General features: G+C 41.9%; 1 protein-coding gene across 1 annotated transcript; it reads right to left on the reverse strand.

Annotated features, from left to right (window-relative positions):
* Positions 1 to 1765: 1765 nt before the first annotated feature.
* On the reverse strand, positions 1766 to 23737 carry LOC106564177 (sialoadhesin-like). The gene is made up of 12 exons (XM_045712569.1): positions 23663 to 23737; positions 23056 to 23400; positions 22680 to 22892; positions 10121 to 10336; positions 9624 to 9983; positions 4170 to 4421; positions 3675 to 3938; positions 3300 to 3563; positions 2529 to 2622; positions 2396 to 2435; positions 2186 to 2266; positions 1766 to 2091 (listed from the first exon to the last, which is right to left on the reverse strand). Exons 1-12 carry the CDS (start codon positions 23715 to 23717, stop codon positions 2023 to 2025), a joined length of 2253 nt encoding a protein of 750 aa, XP_045568525.1. The 5' UTR covers positions 23718 to 23737; the 3' UTR covers positions 1766 to 2022.
* Positions 23738 to 24124: the final 387 nt, after the last annotated feature.

Here is a 24124-nt window from a genome sequence, read left to right on the forward strand (position 1 = left end):
TCTGAGGGGAGGAGGGGTCCACAACTGGAGTCCTGAGAGGGGAGCCGAGAGCAGCCTGCACCGTGGTAAACTTCTCCAGCAGCAACTATCTCTGCACCTCCTCAAAACCCAGATCCTACAGGAGAAAGAGAGAGACAGAAAACCAAACCTCAGCTTCAGACACATTGCGTTATCCAACTCTACTACCACCAACTCCATTACGCTGGAGTCTGACCCCTGTCTCCCCTCACCATGAGCTGCAGGACCTTGCAGTTGAAGACCTCAGTGGAGGACTCATCTCAGTCCTGATCCAGCTTTAACTCCTGATCCATGGCCTGTTCTGCCTCACCATACAGCTGGAGAGAGAAGATGGGAGGGATGGGAGGAGGGGTGAGTGAGAGGAGGTAGAGGGGAGGGAGAGAGGATGGGGGAGAGAGGGGAGATGAAGCGAGAGAGAGCAGGGGGAAGAGAGGGGAGATAAAATGAAGGAAAAGAGATTGAGAGTCAGATTTCACCGACAGACACACACACTGTCAGCAATTTCCACTTTCACAGTAGAGAGCTCAGACACTGACCTTTAACCCCATCAGTGCACTTCCCTTGAGGAAGTATCCCTTTGGCCAATCAGGGGCGAGCTGGATGGACTTCTGAGCGTCTGATAGGGCAGAGGGGTAGAGCTCCAGACACCATTAGGAGTACAAACCATTCCCAAAGAAATAAGATCAAAGTAGAAATAGTCCATCCAGATCTTTACCACCCAGGAAATCTGTTTGACAACTTACATTAGAGTACTCCTGCAGTAGTCTAGGGAGCAACATACCCGTACCACACGAATCTGGCAAGGTCTAGACGTGTGTGTGTGTGTGTGTGTGTGTGTGTGTGTGTGTGTGTGTGTGTGTGTGTGTGTGTGTGTGTGTGTGTGTGTGTGTGTGTGTGTGTGTGTGTGTGTGTGTGTGTGTGTGTGTGTGTGTGTAGCCACTCATGGTTATTTGGTTCAATGGCACCATCATGTGTCCAACAGGCAGAAATACAAGAAACAAGCTGAATGGATAGTTATGATTCAATGTAAATTAACAAAAGAATCAATTATTTGTTGTCTATATTTGAGCTTATTTACAACATGTAGTCAATATATCTAAAATACGTAATAATTAATAATATTATGACACTGAACAATATGGTATTACATAATATAAAATATAAAATGCCCAATAATATCTGACAGCAATACGAAGTAAAACGTATTTAACACATCAGGAGCAACTCGAGAGCTACAAATATTTAAAATCTCCTGTCAATATAATTCCTTTTTGTGTCACTAAGACAAGCCAAAACTTTATATGTTATAAAAATCTGGAATTGATAAAATCCCATGAAAAAAGATAAGCAATACAATCTATAGACAGTAAACAGATAAGTTGACATTTTGAGCCTGTAATCGAACCTACAAATGCTGATGCTCCAGATACTCAACTAGTCTAAAGAAGGCCAGTTTCATTGCTTCTTTAATCAGACAACAGTTTTCAGCTGTGCTAACATAATTGCAATATGGTTTTCTAATGATTAATTAGCCTTTTACAATTTTAAACTTGGATTAGCTAACACAACGTGCCATTGGAACACAGGAGTGATGGTTGCTGATAATGGGCCTCTGTGCACCTATGTAGATATTCCATAAAACATCTGCCATTTCCAGGTACAATATTAATTTACCACATTAACAGTGTCTACACTGCATTTCTGATCAATTTGATGCTATTTTAATGGACAACATTTTTTGCTTTTCTTTCAAAAACAAGTACATTTTAAGTGACCCCAAACTTTTGAACGGTAGTGCACATACTGTATTTATCATTAGGAGAACAATCTAAATTCCATCATTTACTCAAAAGTTAAAGCTCATTGTCTTAAACATTCTAGATTAGAAAGCAATATGATAGTAATAGAATAGCATTGTGAGGCCTAGCTTTGGTTTGATGCTGGAGCTCTTCAGTCCAGGTTCTGTGGTGGTTCTCTTCAGTCCAGGTTCTGTGGTGGTTCTCTTCATTTCTCATAATCGGAGAGCTCAGTATCTATCTGAGGGGCTGTGTCACTGGGGAGTCCCCTCACATTCTGAAAGAAGACACATTGAATGAGCACTTTACACAGCACTCCCTCTAACACTGTTATGTACATGGACACACAAACTGCATTATAAGCGACTTACTACAAGGGTGTCATACTCTGATGACCTGGTCTTCATGTTCAGAGCTGTGTACGTCTCACTGTTAGGATCAGGATGGACACTCTGTTGAGAGAGACACAGAAACACAAACACTCAATACGGCATAAAACACAAATACATGAATCCATTCACTTACTGTCTATGTCTGTGGTATTATAGGATTGAAATAACTTAGGTTTTTGACATTATTACCTGTGTGTCTGCTGTGGCATCACTTCCTCCTGTGGATCTCCTGTAATGAGGGACAGAGTGAGTTCTGCTCTCTACTGACCTCTTGTGGAGTTTGATATGTTACTAATACAGTATATGTAGATGGCTGTCTCACCTCTTCATATAGCAGTAGATGGTGACTAGAAGAGCTCCAGCAGTCAGGACAGCCCCCACCACCACCACCACCACAGGAACCCAGGGAAACACTGCTGTAGTATCATGAGATTATAAATGCATGGTGGAGATACGACAGAGGAAACCAGGGAAACACTGCTGTAGTATCATGAGATTATAAATGCATGGTGGAGATATGACAGAGGAAACCAGGGAAACACTGCTGTAGTATCATGAGATTATAAATGCATGGTGGAGATATGACATAGAGGAAACCAGGGAAACACTACTGTAGTATCATGAGATTATAAATGCATGGTGGAGATATGACATAGAGGAAACCAGGGAAACACTGCTGCAGTATCATGAGATTATAAATGCATGGTGGAGATATGACATAGAGGAAACCAGGGAAACACTGCTGTAGTATCATGAGATTATAAATGCATGGTGGAGATATAAGGGAAACCAGGGAATAACAAAATGAAACAATATTTATTTAATTCTATGTCATATGGTCTGATAAGTGTGTAATATTACTAATTATATGCCTATTCATTCTATGTCATATGGTCTGATAAGTGTGTAATATTACTAATTATATGCCTATTAATTCTATGTCATATAGTATGGTAAGTGTGTAATATTACTAATGATATGCCTACTAATTATATGTCATATGGTCTGATAAGTGTCTAACATTGCTAACTATTATTTATTGTTGTTAACCTGTGTGATAACCAATGAAGAGATGAAGATTAGGTGTACTCACAGTGAACGTCCACAAACACAGAAGAAGAGTTGAGACGTCCATATTTATTCTCAACCTCACAGTAATATTCTCCTCTGTCCTCAGAGATGATATTAGTGATGCAGTAACTCTGTCCTGATGCTTTTGGTGAGGTTACATTCTTCTTGTACCAGGTGTATTTGTCCACAGGTGGGTTGGCATCACTGATGCAGGTCAGAGTCACTGAACTGCCCTCCACTATTTCACCAGAGGGACTGACTGATATTGAGGTGGTCTTTGGTTTATCTGATAGAAAAGTGTGTCACAATACTTTCCTTTTGAGTTCAGAAGATATTTCTGTAAAATCACAATTAAAGTAAAATAGAGTAGAAAATGGAGATGATATGCAATACTTACACAAAACATTTACAGGAACAAGCTTTGATATTTTTGCTCCAACTTCATTCTGGGCCTCACAGTAGTATTCTCCACTGTCCTCAGAGCTGATGTTAGTGATGCTGTAACTCTGTCCTGATGCTTTTGGTGAGGTTACATTCTTCTTGTACCAGGTGTATTTGTCCACAGGTGGGTTGGCATAACTGCTGCAGGTCAGAGTAACTGAACTGCCCTCCACTATTTCACCAGAGGGACTGACTGACACCGAGGTGTTCCTTTGGCCATCTGGTAAAGAGGATGACAGAAAAGGTAAGAGTACACATAGTATAATGCAACAATGTGTACTCTTACCTTGCTCAGAAAACTTGTGGGGGGCCAAATAAAACCACCCGCAAACCAAATTCGGCCTATGGACCGCCAGTTGTGGACAACTGGTCTATGTCAAGGAAAAAGCAGGTGTTCTTAATGTTTTGTATACTCAGTGTATAGTTCTAGAATTATATCCCACATACTCACATGTGACAGTGAGAGACTCTTCAGGAGAGTGGAGATCCTCATGGTTTGCTACAGCACAGGAGTATCTGCCTGTATCCTCACTGCTGACCGGCTTTAAGTACAGGTACTTAGTCTCATGACCGATCAGACGTTGTCTGTTCTTGTACCAGATGTAAGAGAGGTTGTCCTGCAGAAAGCATATGGACTCACAGAACAGACAAAGATCCTTTCCCTCTATGATGTTGGTTGGATCCTTAATCCGCACCTGAAGACCTGGAATAAAAAACATCATTAAAACCCTGACTCACCTGATCTCTATTACAATAAACAAATACTTTCCTACGCAGATGGTTCCTATTGTATCAATGTAAAATAAGACATTAATTAACACCCACTGCTGCATTGTCACTGTAGCAGGAACAGGGTTAAACAATTATGGTAACTCTCCCAAAATCCCCATGTTTTCCAGAATATTCCCAGAATCAGAAGGAATTAATCCTCCAACCAGGATTTCTGGAATTTGGGGAAAGTTCCCAAAGTGTTGCATCACCAGTGTCATGACGTTGCAATCTTTGGGTACATCGAGCACTATACCCCCCCTCCCTCTGCACCAGCCCTTTGCTATGCACCATCCCCTTACCTCTGTCTCCCACACCCAGGCTGCTGTGGTCAGAAGAGGTCGTAAATTCCTATGAGGAGACCCTCTCCTCATGGCCACATTATAGAGAGAGAGTGAGTTTTCATAGAGAGGACAAAGGAATTTCTTCCTCCTCACAGAACTGGAGAACCTGTAACGATCGTCGTCGGGTGACGAGGAAGCGGACCAAAACGCAGCTGGGAGCGAACACATGTTTATTCTTTACACTGAAAATAAACTCGTACACAAAACCAAGACAATGCCGATATGTTACTTGCTCAAACACAAAGAGACAACACCCCACAAACAGCGTGGGGGAAAGAGGAACTTAACCTCTTAGGGCTAGGGGACAGTATTTACACCGCCGGATAAAAAACGTACCCGATTTAATCTGGTTACTACTCCTACCCAGTAACTAGAATATGCATATACTTATTAGATATGGATAGAAAACACCCTAACGTTTCTAAAACTGTTTGAATGGTGTCTGTGAGTATAACAGAACTCATATGGCAGGCAAAAACCCGAGAGATTCCTTTACAGGAAGTGGCCTGTCTGACCATTTATTGGCTTTCTTTGACATCTCTTTCCAAAACAAAGGATCTCTGCGGTAACGTGACACTTCCCACGGCTCCAATAGGCTCTCAGAGCCCGGGAAAAAGCTGAATGTCGTCATTCCAGCCCCAGGCTGAAACACATTATCGCCTTTCTCAAGTGGCCGATCAGGGGACAGTGGGCTTAGGCGCGTGCACTGGTCGCCCCGTCTTTCTGTTTTTTCCTCTGTTTACCGAAACGCAGATTCCCAGTCGGAATATTATCGCTTTTTACGAGATAAATTTCATAAAAATAGATTTTAAACAGCGGTTGACATACTTCGAAGTACGGTAATGGAATATTTAGATTTTTTTGTCACGAATTGCGCCATGCTCGTAACCCTGATTTACCATTTCGGATAGTGTCTAGAACGCATCGAACAAAACGCCGCTATTTGGATATAACGATGGATTATTTGGGACCAAACCAACATTTCTTATTGAAGTAGAATTCCTGGGAGTGCATTCTGATGAAGAACACCAAAGGTAATAACATTTTTGTTATAGTAAATCTGATTTTGGTGAAGGCTAAACTTGCTGGGTGTCTAAATAGCTAGCCCGTGATGGCTGGGCTATGTACTTAGAAAATTGCAAAATGTGCTTTCACCAAAAAGCTATTTTAAAATCGGACATATCGAGTGCATAGAGGAGTTCTCTATCTATAATTCTTAAAATAATTGTTATGCTTTTTGTGAACGTTTATCGTGAGTAATTTAGTAAATTGTTAGTAAATTCCCCGGAAGTTTGCGGGGGGTATGCTAGTTCTGAACGTCACATGCTAATGTAAAAAGCTGTTTTTTGATATAAATATGAACTTGATTGAACAAAACATGCATGTATTGTATAACATAATGTCCTAGGGTTGTCATCTGATGAAGATCATCAAAGGTTAGTGCTGCATTTAGCTGTGGTTTGGGTTTATGTGACATTATATGCTAGCTTGAAAAATGGGTGTCTGATTATTTCTGGCTTGGTACTCTGCTGACATAATCTAATGTTTTGCTTTCGTTGTAAAGCCTTTTTGAAATCGGACAGTGTGGTTAGATTAACGAGAGTATTGTCTTTAAATAGCTGTAAAATAGTCATATGTTTGAGAAATTGAAGTAATAGCATTTCTAAGGTATTTGAAAATCGCGCCACAGGATTCAACTGGCTGTTACGTAGGTGGGACGATTTGGTGCCACCTAGCCCAGAGAGGTTAAATGTGATCCCAATCAGAGACAACTAGCGACAGCTGTCTCTGATTGGGAATCGACAGAACCCAACATAGAAATAAACCCCATAGAGCTAACACAAGGCTATAATGCAAACATCGAAAACAAACCAAGGAAAAATACCCAACATGACACACCCTGACCCAAAATACCCGAGTTCACCTGGTCAGGGCGTGACAGAACCGAACAACATTTATGTTCTGGAGAAGGTATAAAAGATCGGTGAAGAATCCAGCTACAAACTGGTCCATTTGGTACAATTTGTGAAACTCATGAGAGACAATACCGCCACATTACCATAACCATGTTTATAGAAGAGTCTCAGGTATGAGACTGGTTGTATAAAATGAATGAAAAAGGATGAAGCTATTTGTGAGATGATGGGATGCTATGTAATGATAATGTGAGAGAATTGTATTTCTGTTTAACCTGTTTAGGATAGGGGGCAGTATTGACACGGCTGGATAAAAAACATACCCGATTTAATCTGGTTACCACTCCTACCCAGTAACTAGAATATGCATATACTTATTACATATGGATAGAAAACACCCTAAATTTTCTAAAACTGTTTGAATGGTGTCTGTGAGTATAACAGAACTCAAATGGCAGGTCAAAACCTGAGAGATTCCTTTACAGGAAGTGGCCTGTCTGACCATTTCTTGAACTTCTTTTCCATCTCTATCATTTACTAAGGATCTCTGCTCTAACGTGACACTTCCCACGTCGTCCATAGGCGCTCAGAGCCCGGGAAAAAACAGAATGTCGTCATTCCAGCCCCAGGCTGAAACACATTATCGCCTTTCTCAAGTGGCCGATCAAGGGACACTGGGCTTATGCTCGTGACCCCGACCGCCCCCGCCTTTGGGATTTTTTCCTCTGTTTGCCGAAAAGGAGATTCCCTGTCGGAATATTATCGCTTTTCTACGAGAAAAATGTCGTAAAAATTGATTTTAAACAGCGGTTGACATGTTTCGAAGTACGGTAATGGAATACTTAGAATTTTATTGTCACTAATTGCGCCATGCGCGCGACACTTCTTTACTATTTCGGATAGTGTCTGGAACGCACGAACAAAACGCCGCTATTCGGATATAACGATGGATTATTTTGGACCAAACCAACATTTGTTATTGAAGTAGCAGTCCTGGGTGTGCATTCTGACGAAGACAACAAAAGGTAATCAAACTTTTATAATAGTAAATATGATTATGGTGAGTGCTAAACTTGCCGGGTGTCTAAATAGCGAGCCCGTGATGCCTGGGCTATGTACTTAGAATATTGCAAAATGTGCTTTCACCAAAAAGCTATTTTAAAATCGGACATATCGAGTGCATAGAGGAGGTCTGTATCTATAATTCTTAAAATAATTGTTATGCTTTTTGTGAACGTTTATCGTGAGTAATTTAGTAAAATGTTAGCGAATTCCCCGGAAGTTTGCGGGGGTATGCTAGTTCTGAACGTCACATGCTAATGTAAAAAGCTGGTTTTTGATATAAATATGAACTTGATTGAACAAAACATGCATGTATTGTATAACATAATGTCCTAGGGTTGTCATCTGATGAAGATCATCAAAGGTGAGTGCTGCATTTAGCTGTCTTCTGGGTTTTGGTGACATTATATGCTGGCTTGAAAAATGGGTGTCTGATTATTTCTGGCTTGGTACTCTGCTGACATAATCTAATGTTTTGCTTTCGTTGTAAAGCCTTTTTGAAATCGGACAGTGTGGTTAGATTAACGAGAGTCTTGTCTTTAAATGGCTGTAAAATAGTCATATGTTTGAGAAATTGAAGTAATAGGATTTTTAAGGTTTTGAAAATCGCGCCACAGGCTGGCAGTGGCTGTTACGTAGGTGGGACGAATTCGTCCCGCCTAGCCTAGAGAGGTTAAAGTTTCACTAAGTCCTTGGCATGCCCCCAGGGGCACAGACAGGACCTGGCGTCATGAGACAGCCTTTTCGATGTTCCGAATAAAACCCTCACCAAGGTTTTCTATCACCAGACCAGCTTACCTCGATAACGAGAGGGCCAAGGTTTGAGAGCAGACCAGCTTACCTCGATAACGAGATGGCCAAGGTTTGAGAGGAGACCAGCTTACCTCGATAACGAGGGGGCCAAGGTTTGAGACCATGCATTTCTCTTGATGAACTTTTAACCATACCACGTGGTTAAACTCTTAGACTAATGATACCGACAGAATAAGAACAAGTCTTTGATATTAATTACTAGTCTGCAGCTAGGAATTCGGTATCATTGAACGCGAAGACCGACAACCGCCGAAACAGCTATTCTATAACGACATGAATGTTACTCTGAACTATCCATTCTAACCACGACAGAGAGAGAGAGAGAGAGAGGGCGGACAGACTCTCCAACAGAAACAAACTTTTCAACAGAGATGCCGACGACACACTGAGCGTAAATATATATATTGATAGCAATTGTTCCCGAATGAGTGAGCGTTCATGTGCAAAGGCTTAGCATTTCAATTGTTATAATATTCAACTTTGTAGTGTCTCCTCAGTTGACCCCCCCACTCCCCTTTCGTCTAACAAGCCACCATGCCGGTTTAGCCCACTAGGGCACATTCTCCTATCATTTCCTTGTAAACATATCTACTGTTTGTTATGCATTTCTGTGAATTACCTAGTTCGTAAATAAATGATTTTAAGACAATTGATGTATGGATGACTCATAGTGAAGACTGGGTTTGTGCAGATAACCAACAATTTAGGATGTTTGGAATGAGACTAACGTGACGTAAATAATAATTCATTAATTTGAAGACTAATTGATCAGATATTAAAATATCTGAAAGTTATATTAGGAAAATTATAACTTTGTAATCTGAATATTTTCCTTGATGCCCCGACTTCCTAGTTAATTACAGTTACAAGATTAATCAGTTTAATCGCGTAATAATAATTACAGAGAGTTATTTGATAAATAGGTCTTCAGTTTTAATGATGCCAAAGACACGACACCAGACAGGAGTCACATTCACCTGTAGATTGTGAGTTCACTGTTACCTGTGACAGTCAGAGTTGTTCCAGGGAAGCTGTACCCCCATCCTGAGGTTTCTGTGTTGAATATGAACTTGTACTCAGCAGAGTCCTCCTCTCTCAGATCTGTGATTCTCAGGGTGGAGCGACCGCTCTCCTTCTCTCCAGCATACTCCACACGACCTGCATACCCTGGGTCTGTGGCTAGGTCCTCAGGGATCAACTTATCACTCCAGCTGGCATTATGTTTAGGACTAAACCAGAGTGATGATGTGATCGTATCATAACCACTGTCATACGTGGAGGATATATCCACTGATGACCCCTTCAAGGCACAGACTCCCTGATGGGGGTAAGTCACACTCCAACAGTTCTGACCACGAACACCTTAAAATAACATGACAATATAGTGTTTTCTGTATTCTTTTCAGATCTTTGTGTGATGAGTGTTTCAGATGTGTAATTCACCAACTGAATGAATATAGCCTAATGAGGAGGAATACTGTAATTGAATCTGCACTCACACACTGCAGGAGAGTGGAGATTCTCATGGCCTTTTACAGCACAGGAGTAACTGTCTGCATCACTAATGTAGTCTGAGTACAGGCTGGATGTGTCCTCTTTTACTTTGTATCCGTTCCTATACCAGATGTAGGTGGGGTTGTCAGTCAGAGTACACGTGCCACAGTTCAGGGTCACCCATCTTGAAAACAGTAAAGTTGTAATCTTTACCTGAAGATCTGGAGAGAAATACAACACATGAAAATACTGTATGAATTTACTGAGTTCTCTTCTGAAGAAATGATGCAAGCCATTCCTATTACAGTCTGTACAGACTATCATCCTGATCTTAATACTGAATAAACACAAATCAAGATATGTGTTGAACTAGCCTACAATACCTAGACTATTCATTTTCTTTGAATTCAAATTACGTTAGTCCGTAGATTGATGAGGCACATTTATATCGAATCTTGATCTAGTATTTAACACGGTATTACCTGTGACAGACAGAGTAACTCCATGTCATACTGCCCTCCTGGATCTGAATAAACTATTTTAGAGACAATAATGACAGTCATTCTCTATCTCGGGTCTCTGTTTCAACTACACCAAAAAGAAATATAAACACAACATGTAAAGTGTTGGTTCCATTTTTCATGAGCTGAAATAAATCCCAGAAATGTTCCATATGAACAAAAAGCATATTTGCCTCATGCAGCGTGATACATCTCATTCACATAGAGTTGATCGTGCTGTTGATTGTGGCCTTACACGTGGTCTGCGGTTGTGAGGCCAGTTGGACGTACTGCCAAATTCTCTAAAATGACGTTGGAGGCGGCTTACGGTAGATAAATTAACATTAAAATATCTGGTAACAGCTCTGGTTGACATTCCTGCAGTCAGCATGCCAATTGCACACTCCCTCAAAACTTGAGACATCCGTGGCATTGTCTTGTGTGACAGAACTGCACAATTTATAGTGGCCTTTTATTGTCCCCAGCACAAGGTGCACCTGTGTAATAATAAGGCTGTTTAATCAGCTTCATAATATCCCACACCTGTCAAGTGGATGGGTTATCTTGGCAAAGGAGAAATTCTCACAAACAGGGATGTAAACAAATTTGTGCACATCATTTGAGAGATGTACATTTTTTGTACATATGGAACATTTCTGGGATCTTTTATTTCAGCTCGTGAAACAAACACATTACATGTTGCATTTATATTTTTGTTCAGTGTCCAGTATGTCCTCTTATGTGAAATAGTACATTTGGTATCACATACCACTACTGTGTCTGTATGACTGCTGTTTGGGATGTATATCCCTGTTTGGGATAGGGGGCAGTATTTTCACGGCTGGATAAAAACGTACCCGATTTAATCTGGTTACTACTCCTGCCCAGAAACTAGAATATGCATATAATTAGTAGATTTAGATAGAAAACACTCAAAAGTTTCAAAAACTGTTTGAATGGTGTCTGTGAGTATAACAGAACTCATATGGCAGGCCAAAACCTGAGAAGATTCCATACAGGAAGTGCCCTGTCTGACAATTTGTTGTCCTTCTGTTGCATCTCTATCGAAAATACAGCATCTGTGCTGTAACGTGACATTTTCTAAGGCTTCCATTGGCTCTATAAAGCCGCCAGAAAGTGGAATGGGGTGTCTGCTGTCTCTGGGCAAAGAACAGCAGCAGGATTTGTGAGTGGTCAGCCTGGGGACAGTTAGACTGAGATGCGCGTTCACGAGACTACTCCATTTTTTTCTTTCAGCCTTTGAATGAATACAACGTTGCCTGGTTGGAATATTATCGCTATTTTACGAGAAAAGTAGCATAAAAATTGATTTTAAACAGCGTTTGAAATGCTTCTAAGTACGGTAATGGAATATTTAGACATTTTTGGTCACGAAATGCGCTCGCGCATCACCCTTTGGATAGTGACCTCAACGCACGAACAAAACGGAGCTATTTCAATATAACTATGGATTATTTCAAACCAAAACAACATTTGTTGTTGAAATAGAAGTCCTGGGAGTGCATTCTGACGAAGAACAGCAAAGGTAATCCAATTTTTCTTATAGTAATTCTGAGTTTAGTGAGCACCAAACTTGGTGGGTGTCAAATTAGCTAGCCTGTGATGGCCGAGCTATCTACTCAGAATATTGCAAAATGTGCTTTCGCCGAAAAGCTATTTTAAAATCTGACACCGCGATTGCATAAAGGAGTTCTGTAACTATAATTCTTAAAATAATTGTTATGTTTTTGTGAACGTTTATCGTGAGTAATTTAGTAAATTCACCGGAAGTTTGCGGTGGGTATGCTAGTTCTGAACATCACATGCCAATGTAAAAAGCTGTTTTTTGATATAAATATGAACTTGATTGAACAAAACATGCATGTATTGTATAACATAATGTCCTAGGAGTGTCATCTGATGAAGATCATCAAAGGTTAGTGCTGCATTTAGCTGTGGTTTTGGTTTTTGTGACATATATGCTTGCTTTGAAAATGACTGTGTGATTATGTTTGGCAGGGTACTCTCCTGACATAATCTAATGTTTTGCTTTCGCTGTAAAGCCTTTTTGAAATCGAACAATGTGGTTAGATTAAGAGTGGCTGGGCCGATGATGAAGTTTGTTTAAGAAATGTGGAGAGTCAACACCTTTACTTGATTCTCCCTTACTGATTTCTGGAAAAACAATTCTTTATCTTCTCTGCTTTTGTTTTGCTCCACTTTTTGGTTTGCTTCCTGTCTTCACGTTTGGTGTAGGTTTTTACTTTTTTCTTATCGGGCAAATATTGTGGGCGCTCATGTCTCTGGTTCCAGTTGTTGTTGCTAGTCAACTTTCAATGAACACCCCCATGAGTGTCTTGCACAACCTTTCCTAGAAACCGGTCTCATTTTGGTCTTTGTTAGTGACTCTTTGGTATTTTCCCCTTCTGTTTGAGTGACTTTTGGTTTTCTTGCAGGTGAACATAACAACATAAGTGTATTGGTAATATAAAGGTGTTCTATTTTCTTTTTGTGTTTCAGGTAAGAAGTGTTGGAGTGTGACTTACTCCCATCAGAGTATCTGTGCCTTGACGGGGTCAACAGTGGACATATCCTGCTCTTACACATATCCCAGTTATCATGAGATCAAAACAGCTTTCTGGTTTACTAAATGGTCTGGTATGGATGCTGAAGATCTGAGCTCAGTGCCAGGGCATGAGGGTCATACAGAGTACCTTGGGGATAAGAAGAGTGACTGTACCCTGAGAATCACAGACCTGAGAGTGAGTGACTCTGCTGTGTACAGGTTCAGATTGATAACATCTGGAGAAAAGTTTTCTGGCTCACCTGTCTCCCTGACTGTCACAGGTAATCTGTCACACATCTCACATCTATTATTGTAATTACCTTATTAACCTTTTAGGGACAGACATTCCGCTAGCGGAACGCCTCACCAATATCCAATGGTAGAGCGTGGCGCGAAATACAAATACCTTAAAAATGCAATAACTTAAATTTCTCAAACATGTGACTATTTTACACCATTTTAAAGACAAGACTCTCGTTAACCTGTTATGGCTAGGGGGCAGTATTTTCACGGCTGGATAAAAAACGTACCCGATTTAATCTGGTTACTACTCCTGCCCAGTAACTAGAATATGCATACAATTATTGGCTTTGGATAGAAAACACCCTAAAGTTTCTAAAACTGTTTGAATGGTGTCTGTGAGTATAACAGAACTCATATGGCAGGCAAAAACCTGAGAAGATTTCATGCAGGAAGTGGCCTGTCTGACAAGGTGACGTTCTTCTTGTCTCTGTTTATTGAAGAGTGAGGATCTTAGCTGTCCCGTGACACTTCCTAATGCTGCCATAGGCTCTCAGAAGGCGGCAAAATGCTGAATCGTGGCTTTGCAGGCTCTGGCTGAAAAAAAGTAGCGCGTTTGGGTAGTGGCTGGTTACAGTACTGTGAGACTCAGGCTCGTGCCCGCGTCGACCGAAAGCTTTGTTTTCTTTCCTCTGTTTAGCTAAATGGACATTCCCGGTCGGAATATTATCGCTTTTTTACGAGAAAAATTACATAAAAATGGATTTTAAACAGCGGTTGACATGCTTCGAAGTACGGTAATGGAATATTTAGATTTTTTTTGTCACGAATTGCGCCATGCGCAAGACCCTGATTTACCATTTCGGATAGTGTCTGGGACGCACGAACAAAACGCCGCTATTCGGATATAACGATGGATTATTTTGGACCAAACCAACATTTGTTATTGAAGTAGCAGTCCTGGGAGTGCATTCTGACGAAGACAACAAAAGGTAATGAAACTTTTATAATAGTAAATCTGATATTGTTGAGTGCTAAACTTGCCGGGTGTCTAAATAGCTAGCCCGTGATGGCTGGGCTATGTACTTAGAATATTGCAAAATGTGCTTTCACCAAAAAGCTATTTTAAAATCAGACATATCAAGTGCATAGAGGAGTTCTGTATCTATAATTCTTCAAATAATTGTTATGCTTTTTGTGAACGTTTATCGTGAGTAATTTAGTAAATTGTTAGCAAATTCCCCAGAAGTATGCTAGTTCTGAACGTCACATGCTAATGTAAAAAGCTGTTTTTTATATAAATATGAACTTGATTGAACAAAACATGCATGTATTGTATAACATAATGTCCTAGGTGTGTCATCTGATGAAGATCATCAAAGGTTAGTGCTGCATTTAGCTGTCTTCTGGGTTTTTGTGACATTATATGCTAGCTTGAAAAATGGGTGTCTGATTATTTCTGGCTTGGTACTCTGCTGACATAATCTAATGTTTTGCTTTCGCTGTAAAGCCTTTTTGAAATCGGACAGTGTGGTTAGATAAAGGAGAGTCTTGTCTTTAAAATGCTGTGAAATAGTCATATGTTTGAAAAATTGAAGTTTTTGTATTTTTGAGGAATTTGTAATTCGCGCCACGCCTATCATTGGATATTGGAGCAGGTGTTCCGCTAGCGGAACGTCTAGATGTAAGAGGTTAACCTGTTGGGGATAGGGGGCAATATTGACACGGCTGGATAAAAAACGTACCCGATTTAATCTGGTTACTACTTCTGCCCAGTAACTAGAATATGCATATAATTATTGGCTTTGGATAGAAAACACCATAAAGTTTCTAAAACTGTTTGAATGGTGTCTGTGAGTATAACAGAACTCCTATGGCAGGCCAAAACCTGAGAAGATTTCAAGCAGGAAGTGGCCTGTCTGAGAAGTAGTGTTTCATCTTGGCTCTTTTTATTGAAGACTCAGGATCTGTGCAATAACGTGACACTTCCTACGTCTTCCATAGGGTCTCAGAGCCCGGGAAAACGTTGAACGATATCGAGGCAGGCTCTGGCTGAAACACTTTATCGCTTTTGGCAAGTGGCCACTCAGAGTACTATGGGCTTAGGCGCATGCCCGCTTCGACCGAATGCTTTGTTTTCCTTTGTCTGTTTACCTAAACGCAGATTCCCGGTCGGAATATTATCGCTTTTTTATGAGAAAAATGGCATAAAAATTGATTTTAACCTGTTAGGGCTAGGGGGCAGCATTTGCACGTCTGGATAAAAAAAATGTACCCGATTTAATCTGGTTACTAATCCTACCCAGTAACTAGAATATGCATATACTTATTATATATGGATAGAAAACACTCTAAAGTTTCTAAAACTGTTTGAATGGTGTCTGTGAGTATAACAGAACTCATTTGGCAGGCAAAACCCTGAGACATTTTCTGACAGGAAGTGGATACCTGATGTGTTGTATTGACTTTAAACCTATCCCATTGAAAAACACAGGGGCTGAGGAATATTTTGGCACTTCCTATTGCTTCCACTAGATGTCACCAGCCTTTACAAAGTGTTTTGAGTCTTCTGGAGGGAGATCTGACCGAACAAGAGCCATGGAACGATGATGTCCCATTAGACACCTGGCGCGCGAGTTCATGTTGGGTACCCTCGTTCCAATACGTTATAAAAGAGTATGCATTCGTCCACCTTGAATATTATTCATGTTCTGGTTAAAAAGGCCCTAATGATTTATGCTATACAACGTTTGACATGTTTGAACGAACGGAAATATATTTTTTCCCCTCGTTCATGACGAGAAGTCCGGCTGGCTTAGATCATGTGCTAACAAGACGGAGATTTTTGGACATAAATGATGAGCTTTTTTGAACAAAACTACATTCGTTATGGACCTGTGATACCTGGAAGTGACATCTGATGAAGAGAATCAAAGGTAATGGATTATTTACATAGTATTTTCGATTTTAGATCTCCCCAACATGACGTCTAGTCTGTATCGCAACGCGTATTTTTCTGGGCGCAGTGCTCAGATTATTGCAAAGTGTGATTTCCCAGTAAGGTTATTTTTAAATCTGGCAAGTTGATTGCGTTCAAGAGATGTAAATCTATAATTCTTTAAATGACAATATAATATTTTACCAATGTTTTCTAATTTTAATTATTTAATTTGTGACGCTGACTTGACTGCCGGTTATTGGAGGGAAACGATTTCCTCAACATCAATGCCATAGTAAAACGCTGTTTTTGGATATAAATATGAACTTGATAGAACTAAAAATGCATGCATTGTCTAACATAATGTCCTAGGAGTGTCATCTGATGGAGATTGTAAAAGGTTAGTGCATCATTTTAGCTGGTTTTATGGTTTTGGTGACCCTGTCTTTGACTTGACAAAACATTACACACAACTCTTGTAAATGTACTGTCCTAACATACTCTAAATTTATGCTTTCGCCGTAAAACCTTTTTGAAATCGTAAAACGTGGTTAGATTAAGGAGATGTTTATCTTTCAAAGGGTGTAAAATAGTTGTATGTTTGAAAAATTTGAATTTTGACATTTATTTGGATTCAAATTTGCCGCTCTTGAAATGCACCTGCTGTTGATGGAGTGCACCACGGGTGGCACGCTAGCGTCCCACCTAGCCCATAGAGGTTAACCTGTTAGGGCTAGGGGGCAGCATTGACACGGCTGGATAAAAAACATACCCGATTTAATCTGGTTACCACTCCTACTCAGTAACTAGAATATGCATATACTTATTACATATGGATAGAAAACACCCTAAATTTTCTAAAACTGTTTGAATGGTGTCTGTGAGTATAACAGAACTCAAATGGCAGGTCAAAACCTGAGAGATTCCTTTACAGGAAGTGGCCTGTCTGACCATTTCTGGAACTTCTTTGCCATCTCTATCATTTACTAAGGATCTCTGCTCTAACGTGACACTTCCCACGTCTTCCATAGGCTCTCAGAGCCCGGGAAAAAACAGAATGTCGTCATTCCAGCCCCAGGCTGAAACACATTATCGCCTTTCTCAAGTGGCCCATCAAGAGACACTAGCTTATGCGCGTGACCCCGACCGCCCCGCCTTTGGGATTTTTTTCCTCTGTTTGCCGAAAAGGAGATTCCCTGTCGGAATATTATCGCTTTTCTACGAGAAAAATGACGTAAAAATTGATTTTAAACAGCGGTTGACATGCTTCGACGTACGGCAATGGAATACTTTGAATTTTATTGTCAGGAATTGCGCCAAGCGCGTGACACTTCTTTACTATTTCGGAAAGTGTCTGGAACGCACGAACAAAACGCCGCTATTCGGATATAACGATGGATTATTTTGGACCAAACCAACATTTGTTATTGAAGTAGCTGTCCTGGGTGTGCATTCTGACGAAGACAACAAAAGGTAATGACATTTTTATAATAGTAAATATGATTATGGTGAGTGCTAAACTTGCCGGGTGTCTAAATAGCGAGCCCGTGATGCCTGGGCTATGTACTTAGAATATTGCAAAATGTGCTTTCACCAAAAAGCTATTTTAAAATCGGACATATCGAGTGCATAGAGGAGGTCTGTATCTATAATTCTTAAAATAATTGTTATGCTTTTTGTGAACGTTTATCGTGAGTAATTTAGTAAAATGTTAGCGAATTCCCCGGAAGTTTGCGGGGGTATGCTAGTTCTGAACGTCACATGCTAATGTAAAAAGCTGGTTTTTGATATAAATATGAACTTGATTGAACAAAAAATGCATGTATTGTATAACATAATGTCCTAGGGTTGTCATCTGATGGAGATTATCAAAGGTGAGTGCTGCATTTAGCTGTCTTCTGGGTTTTGGTGACATTATATGCTGGCTTGAAAAATGGGTGTCTGATTATTTCTGGCTTGGTACTCTGCTGACATAATCTAATGTTTTGCTTTCGTTGTAAAGCCTTTTTGAAATCGGACAGTGTGGTTAGATTAACGAGAGTCTTATCTTTAAATGGCTGTAAAATAGTCATATGTTTGAGAAATTGAAGTAATAGGATTTTTAAGATTTTGAAAATCGCGCCACAGGCTGGCAGTGGCTGTTACGTAGGTGGGACGAATTCGTCCCGCCGGTCCCATAGAGGTTAAACAGCGGTTGACATGCTTCGAAGTACGGTAATGGAATATTTCAAAAAATTTTGTCACGAATTGCGCCATGCTCGTCACCCTTATTTACCCTTTCGGATAGTGTCTTGAACGCACAAACAAAACGCCGCTGTTTGGATATAACTATGGATTATTTTGAACCAAACCAACATTTGTTATTGAAGTAGAAGTCCTGGGAGTGCATTCTGACGAAGACAGCAAAGGTAATAACATTTTTCTTATAGTAAAGCTGACTTTGGTGAGTGCTAAACTTGCTGGGTGTCTAAATAGCTAGCCCTGTGATGCCGGGCTATCTACTGAGAATATTGCAACATGTGCTTTCACCGAAAACTATTTTAAAATCGGACATATCGAGTGTATAGAGGAGTTCTGTATCTATAATTGTTAAAATAATTGTTATGCTTTTTGTGAACGTTTATCGTGAGTAATTTAGTAAATTCACTGGCAGTGTTCGGTGGGAATGCTAGTCACATGCTAGTCACATGCTAATGTAAAAAGCTGTTTTTTGATATGAATATGAACTTGATTGAACAAAACATGCATGTATTGTATAACATAATGTCCTAGGGTTGTCATCTGATGAAGATCATCAAAGGTTAGTGCTACATTTAGCTGTGGTTTGGGTTTATGTGACATTATATGCTAGCTTGAAAAATGGGTGTCTGATTATTTCTGGCTCGGTACTCTGCTGACATAATCTAATGTTTTGCTTTCGTTGTAAAGCCTTTGTGTGGTTAGATTAACGAGAGTCTTATCTTTAAAATGGTGTAAAATAGTCATATTTTTGAAAAATTGAAGTAATAGCATATCTAAGGATTTGAATAACGCGCCACAGGATTCAACTGGCTGTTGAGTAGGTGGCAAGCGTCCCACCTAGCCCATAGAGGTTAAATATCACCTGGGCCAACACCTTCCCACTAACCAGATGGACAAGCGAGCACCTGGGTAACACATACTGACTAACGAGGTGATCCCATCTCGAAAAATAAACAAAGTCAACACTGTTGATTAAGTAGGAAAACTAGTTTTCACCAGTTAAAATCTGTCACGACTTCCGCCGAAGTTGGTGCCTCTCCTTGTTCGGGCGGTGTTCGGCGGTAGACATCACCGGCTTTCTAGCTACCACTGATCTTCCTGAAGGGGGGACCGGTGCGACTGCAGTGGTCAGCTGGGGCGGACGGGGCTTTTGGTCACCTGAAGGTTCTGTTTACCTCGGCTCCTGTGCTGGCTCATCCTGATCCTTCCTTGGCATTCATAGTAGAGGTGGACGCGTCCGAGGCTGGGATAGGAGCTGTGCTGTCTCAGCGCTCGGGTACGCCACCAAAGCTCCGCCCCTGTGCTTTCTTTTCGAAGAAGCTCAGCCCGGCAGAGCGAAACTATGATGTGGGGGACCGGGAGCTGTTGGCTGTTGTCAAGGCTCTGAAGGCCTGGAGGCATTGGCTTGAGGGGGCTAAACACCCTTTCCTCATTTGGACTGACCACCGCAATCTGGAGTAATTCCGGGCGGCGAGGAGACTGAACCCTCGCCAGGCAAGGTGGGCCATGTTTTTCACTTGTTTTGTTTTCAGCCTATCCTACAGACCAGGTTCCCAGAACGCTACGGCAGACGCACTGTCCCAGATGTATGACAGAGGAGCGGTCCACGGATCCCACTCCCATACTTCCGGCTTCTTGCCTGGTGGTACCGGTGGTATGGGAGGTTGACGCGGACATCGAGTGGGCGTTGCGTACGGAGCCCACTCCCACCCAGTGTCCAGTTGGGCATCTGTACGTTCCGTCTGATGTCCGCAATCGATTGATCTGTTGGGCCCATACGTCACCCTCCTCTGGTCATCCTGGCATCGGTCAGACAGTGCGCTGTCTTAATGGGAAGTACTGGTGGCCCACTTTAGCTAAGGACGTGAGGGTTTATGTTTCCTCCTGCTCGGTGTGCGCCCAGCGCAAGGCACCTAGACACCTGCCCAGAGGGGAAATTACAACCCCTACCTGTTCCACAACGGCCGTGGTCACACCTATCGGTGGATTTCGTGACGGATCTTCCTCCGTCACAAGGAAACACCACGATCCTGGTCGTTGTGGATCGGTTTTCTAAGTCCTGCCGTCTCCTTCCTTTGCCCGGTCTCCATACGGCCCTACAGACTGCGGAGGCCCTGTTTACACACGTCTTCCGGCACTACGGGGTGCCTGAGGATATAGTGCCTGATTGGGGTCCCCACTTCACATGGGACGTCTGGGGGTCTCGGTCAGCCTGACCTCAGGGTTTCATCCTGAGAGTAATGGGCAGGTGGAGAGAGTTAACCAGGATGTGGGTAGGTTTCTGCGGTCCTATTGCCAGGACTAGCCGGGGGAGTGGGCGGCTTTCATCCCCTGGGCAGAGATGGCCCAAAACTCCCTCAGCCACTCCTCCACTAACCTGTCTCCATTTCAGTGTGTACTAGGTTATCAGCCGGTCCTGGCAAAGTGGCATCAGAGCCAGATCGAGGCACCTGCGGTGGATGAATGGTTTCGGCGCCTGCAACGGGCCATCAGGCGACAGAAGGCGAGCGCCGACCGCCACCGCAGTGAGGCCCCGGTGTATGCACCGGGGGACCGGGTCTGGCTCTCGACCCGAAACCTGCCCCTTCGCCTGCCCTGCCGGAAGCTGTTTGTGGGGCCATTTAAAGTCCTGAGGAGACTGAACGAGGTATGTTATAGGTTACAGCTTCCCCCTGATTACCGTATTAACCCCTCATTCCATGTGTCTCTCCTCAGTCCGGTGGTGGCTGGTCCGCTCCAGCAGTCCGAGGTGTGGGAGGTTCCTCCGCCCCCTCTGGACATCGAGGGGAACCCGGCGTATACTCTGCGAGCCATCATGGACTCAAGGCGTTGGGCGAGGGGCCTTCAGTACCTCGTGGAGTGGGAGGGGTACGGTCCGGAGGAGAGATGCTGGGTGCCGCTGGAAGACATCCGGGACCCTTCCTTACTGCAGGAATTTCACTGTCTCCACCCGGATCGCCCTGCGCCTCATCCTCCGGGTCGTCCCCGAGGCCCTTGTCGGCGCGCTGCTAGAGCCGCGCGTCAAGGGGGGGTACTATCACGACTTCCGCCGAAGTTGGTGCCTCTCCTTGTTCGGGCGGCGTTTGGCGGTCGATGTCACCGGCTTTCTAGCTACCACCGATCTATGTTTCTTTTTCCATTTGTTTTGTCTTGATTGTACACCTGGTTCCCATTACATTATAATTTATTCCCTATTTAACCCTCTGGTTCCCACATGGTTTTGTGCATGTTTGTTCTTTGTTTAGTGTTCTAGACTTCTGTGCGCTGGTGTGTTTTTCCCTGCGTGGAAATTATTGTTGTTTCTTTTCGAGTAAAGTACGTCTTTTACTCAGTTCTGTGTCCTGCGCCTGACTCCATCCTACCACTGCACACTGACACCTGACAAAATCATATGCTGTGAAAGTAACAAGGATGTGACTACTTGTCACGCCCTGACCAGGTGAACTCGGGTATTTTGGTCAAGGTGTGTCATGTTGGGTATTTTTCCTTGGTTTGTTTTCTATGTTTGCGTTATAGCCTTGTGTTAGCTCTATGTGGGTTATTTCTATGTTGGGTTCTGTCGATTCCCAATCAGAGACAGCTGTCGCTAGTTGTCTCTGATTGGGATCACATTTAAGTTCCTTTTTCCCCCACGCTGTTGGTGGGGTGTTGCCTCTTTGTGTTTTGAGCAGTTAACGTATCGGCATTTTCTTGGTTTTGTGTACGTGTTTATTTCAGTGTGAAGAATAAACATGTGTTCGCTCCCAGCTGCGCTTTGGTCCGCTTCCTCATCACCCGACGACGATCGTTACACTACTCCCTCAGCTTTGTAGTTTTTTTCATTTTTCTTTTTTTTCATTAGTTAAAAAAGTAGTGCAAGTGTATACAAGTGCAAAAACATAATGAAAGGTATCTGGTAGAAGTAAATTCATCCATTGACTGCATTTTCATGAATTTGATTATATATCTTGTAGCCCATTCAACACTGCGTGGCAAAGCATACGGACCTAAAGCAGAAGTGAACATCACATTCACAGAAAATTAAATAATGATCGTCTGACAACCTGAAGCAAATTTTTGATAAAAAAGTCCACACTTACACACTGCAGGAGTGCGGAGATCCTCACGGCCTTTTACAGCACAGGAGTAACTGTCTGCATCACTAAAGTAGTCTGAGTACAGGCTGGAAGTGTCCTCCTTTACTTTGTGTCCGTTCTTGTACCAGATATAGGTGGGGTTGTCAGTCAGAGTACAGGTGGTGATACAGGTCAGTGTCTTATCCTGATGTCTACCAGTCACCTTCACCTGAAGACCTGGAGAAAAAACAATATCACTGTAAATCCCTTTATGAGAGACTTATCACTCTAACACAAAGATGGAAGAAATCCAATGTTATAGCGACATAAATCCAAACCAAGACAATTTTCCCGATGTAAATGGAATTCAACAGTTTAACTATAATGAATGTTACTGTACCTGTGACAGACACAGAGACTCCAGGAGTGCCAGTATATCTCCATCCTCCAGTCTGATCTTTAAATCTGAATTTGTACTCAGCTGAGTCACTCTCTCTCAGGTCTGTGATTGTCAGGGTGTGACCATTCTCTTTATCCTTACGGTATGTCACACGTCCTTTGTAGTCTGGGTCATCACTCAGACTAACAGGACCCGCAGCATCATTTTTAGTGAACCAGAAGGTTGTTGTGATTGTATGAACACTGGGATATGTGTAAGAGCAGGACAGCTCCACTGTTGACCCATTTAAGGTACAGAAACTCTTCTTGGTGTAAGTCACACTCCAGCCAGTCTGACCCAGTACCACTGAAACATTCACACAACACAAGGGCATTACCTATTGGTTTACACTAACAGTAGGGTTTGTCCACACTTTGTGTCTGTAGTTGCTGAGTTAACTGTAAATGGTAACCACAGCTACACTTATTGAGGTGTGAAATGCAGCTATAAAAGTGAAGTGGAGATTCCTAACAGACAACACCACTGAACACACCAGAATAATATTAAGATCTGTATGCTTTTAGAAATGTCTAAGGATGCTATAATACAATTATGAATGATAACATACCTGTCACAGACCAGAGAAAGACCACCAACACACTTCCTACTGTTCTCAAGGCCATTGTTGCATCTCCCACCCTGCAGTCTTAGAAACATAAACAACAACTCACTCTATAGCTGGTGAAAAACTCTACCTGATACATTGAAGTAGAAACTGTAAATGGGGTACAGGGCCTCATTACTGAAAATGAACCAGGCTCATATTGTGTTGTGTTGAATTGTGCTATATGGTTGTCTATGTGAATACTGTCTGTCTGGAAGTCTATTGCACTATGTATGTAATGTGTGTGACGTGTTGCATGTCTGTCTTCGTCTGTCTATTTAAGCTGACATGATGTATGATGCAACAATTATTTCCTCATGAATTCAATAAAGTCATGATCATCACCATCATCAACAACAACTTATTGAACAGATCTGTAAACACATATTTCTACATTGATTGTTCTGAAGCTGTTTTATCCTCAGA

The sequence above is a fragment of the Salmo salar genome, unplaced genomic scaffold (genome assembly GCF_905237065.1).
Source record: "Salmo salar unplaced genomic scaffold, Ssal_v3.1, whole genome shotgun sequence".
Lineage (NCBI taxonomy): Eukaryota > Metazoa > Chordata > Actinopteri > Salmoniformes > Salmonidae > Salmo > Salmo salar.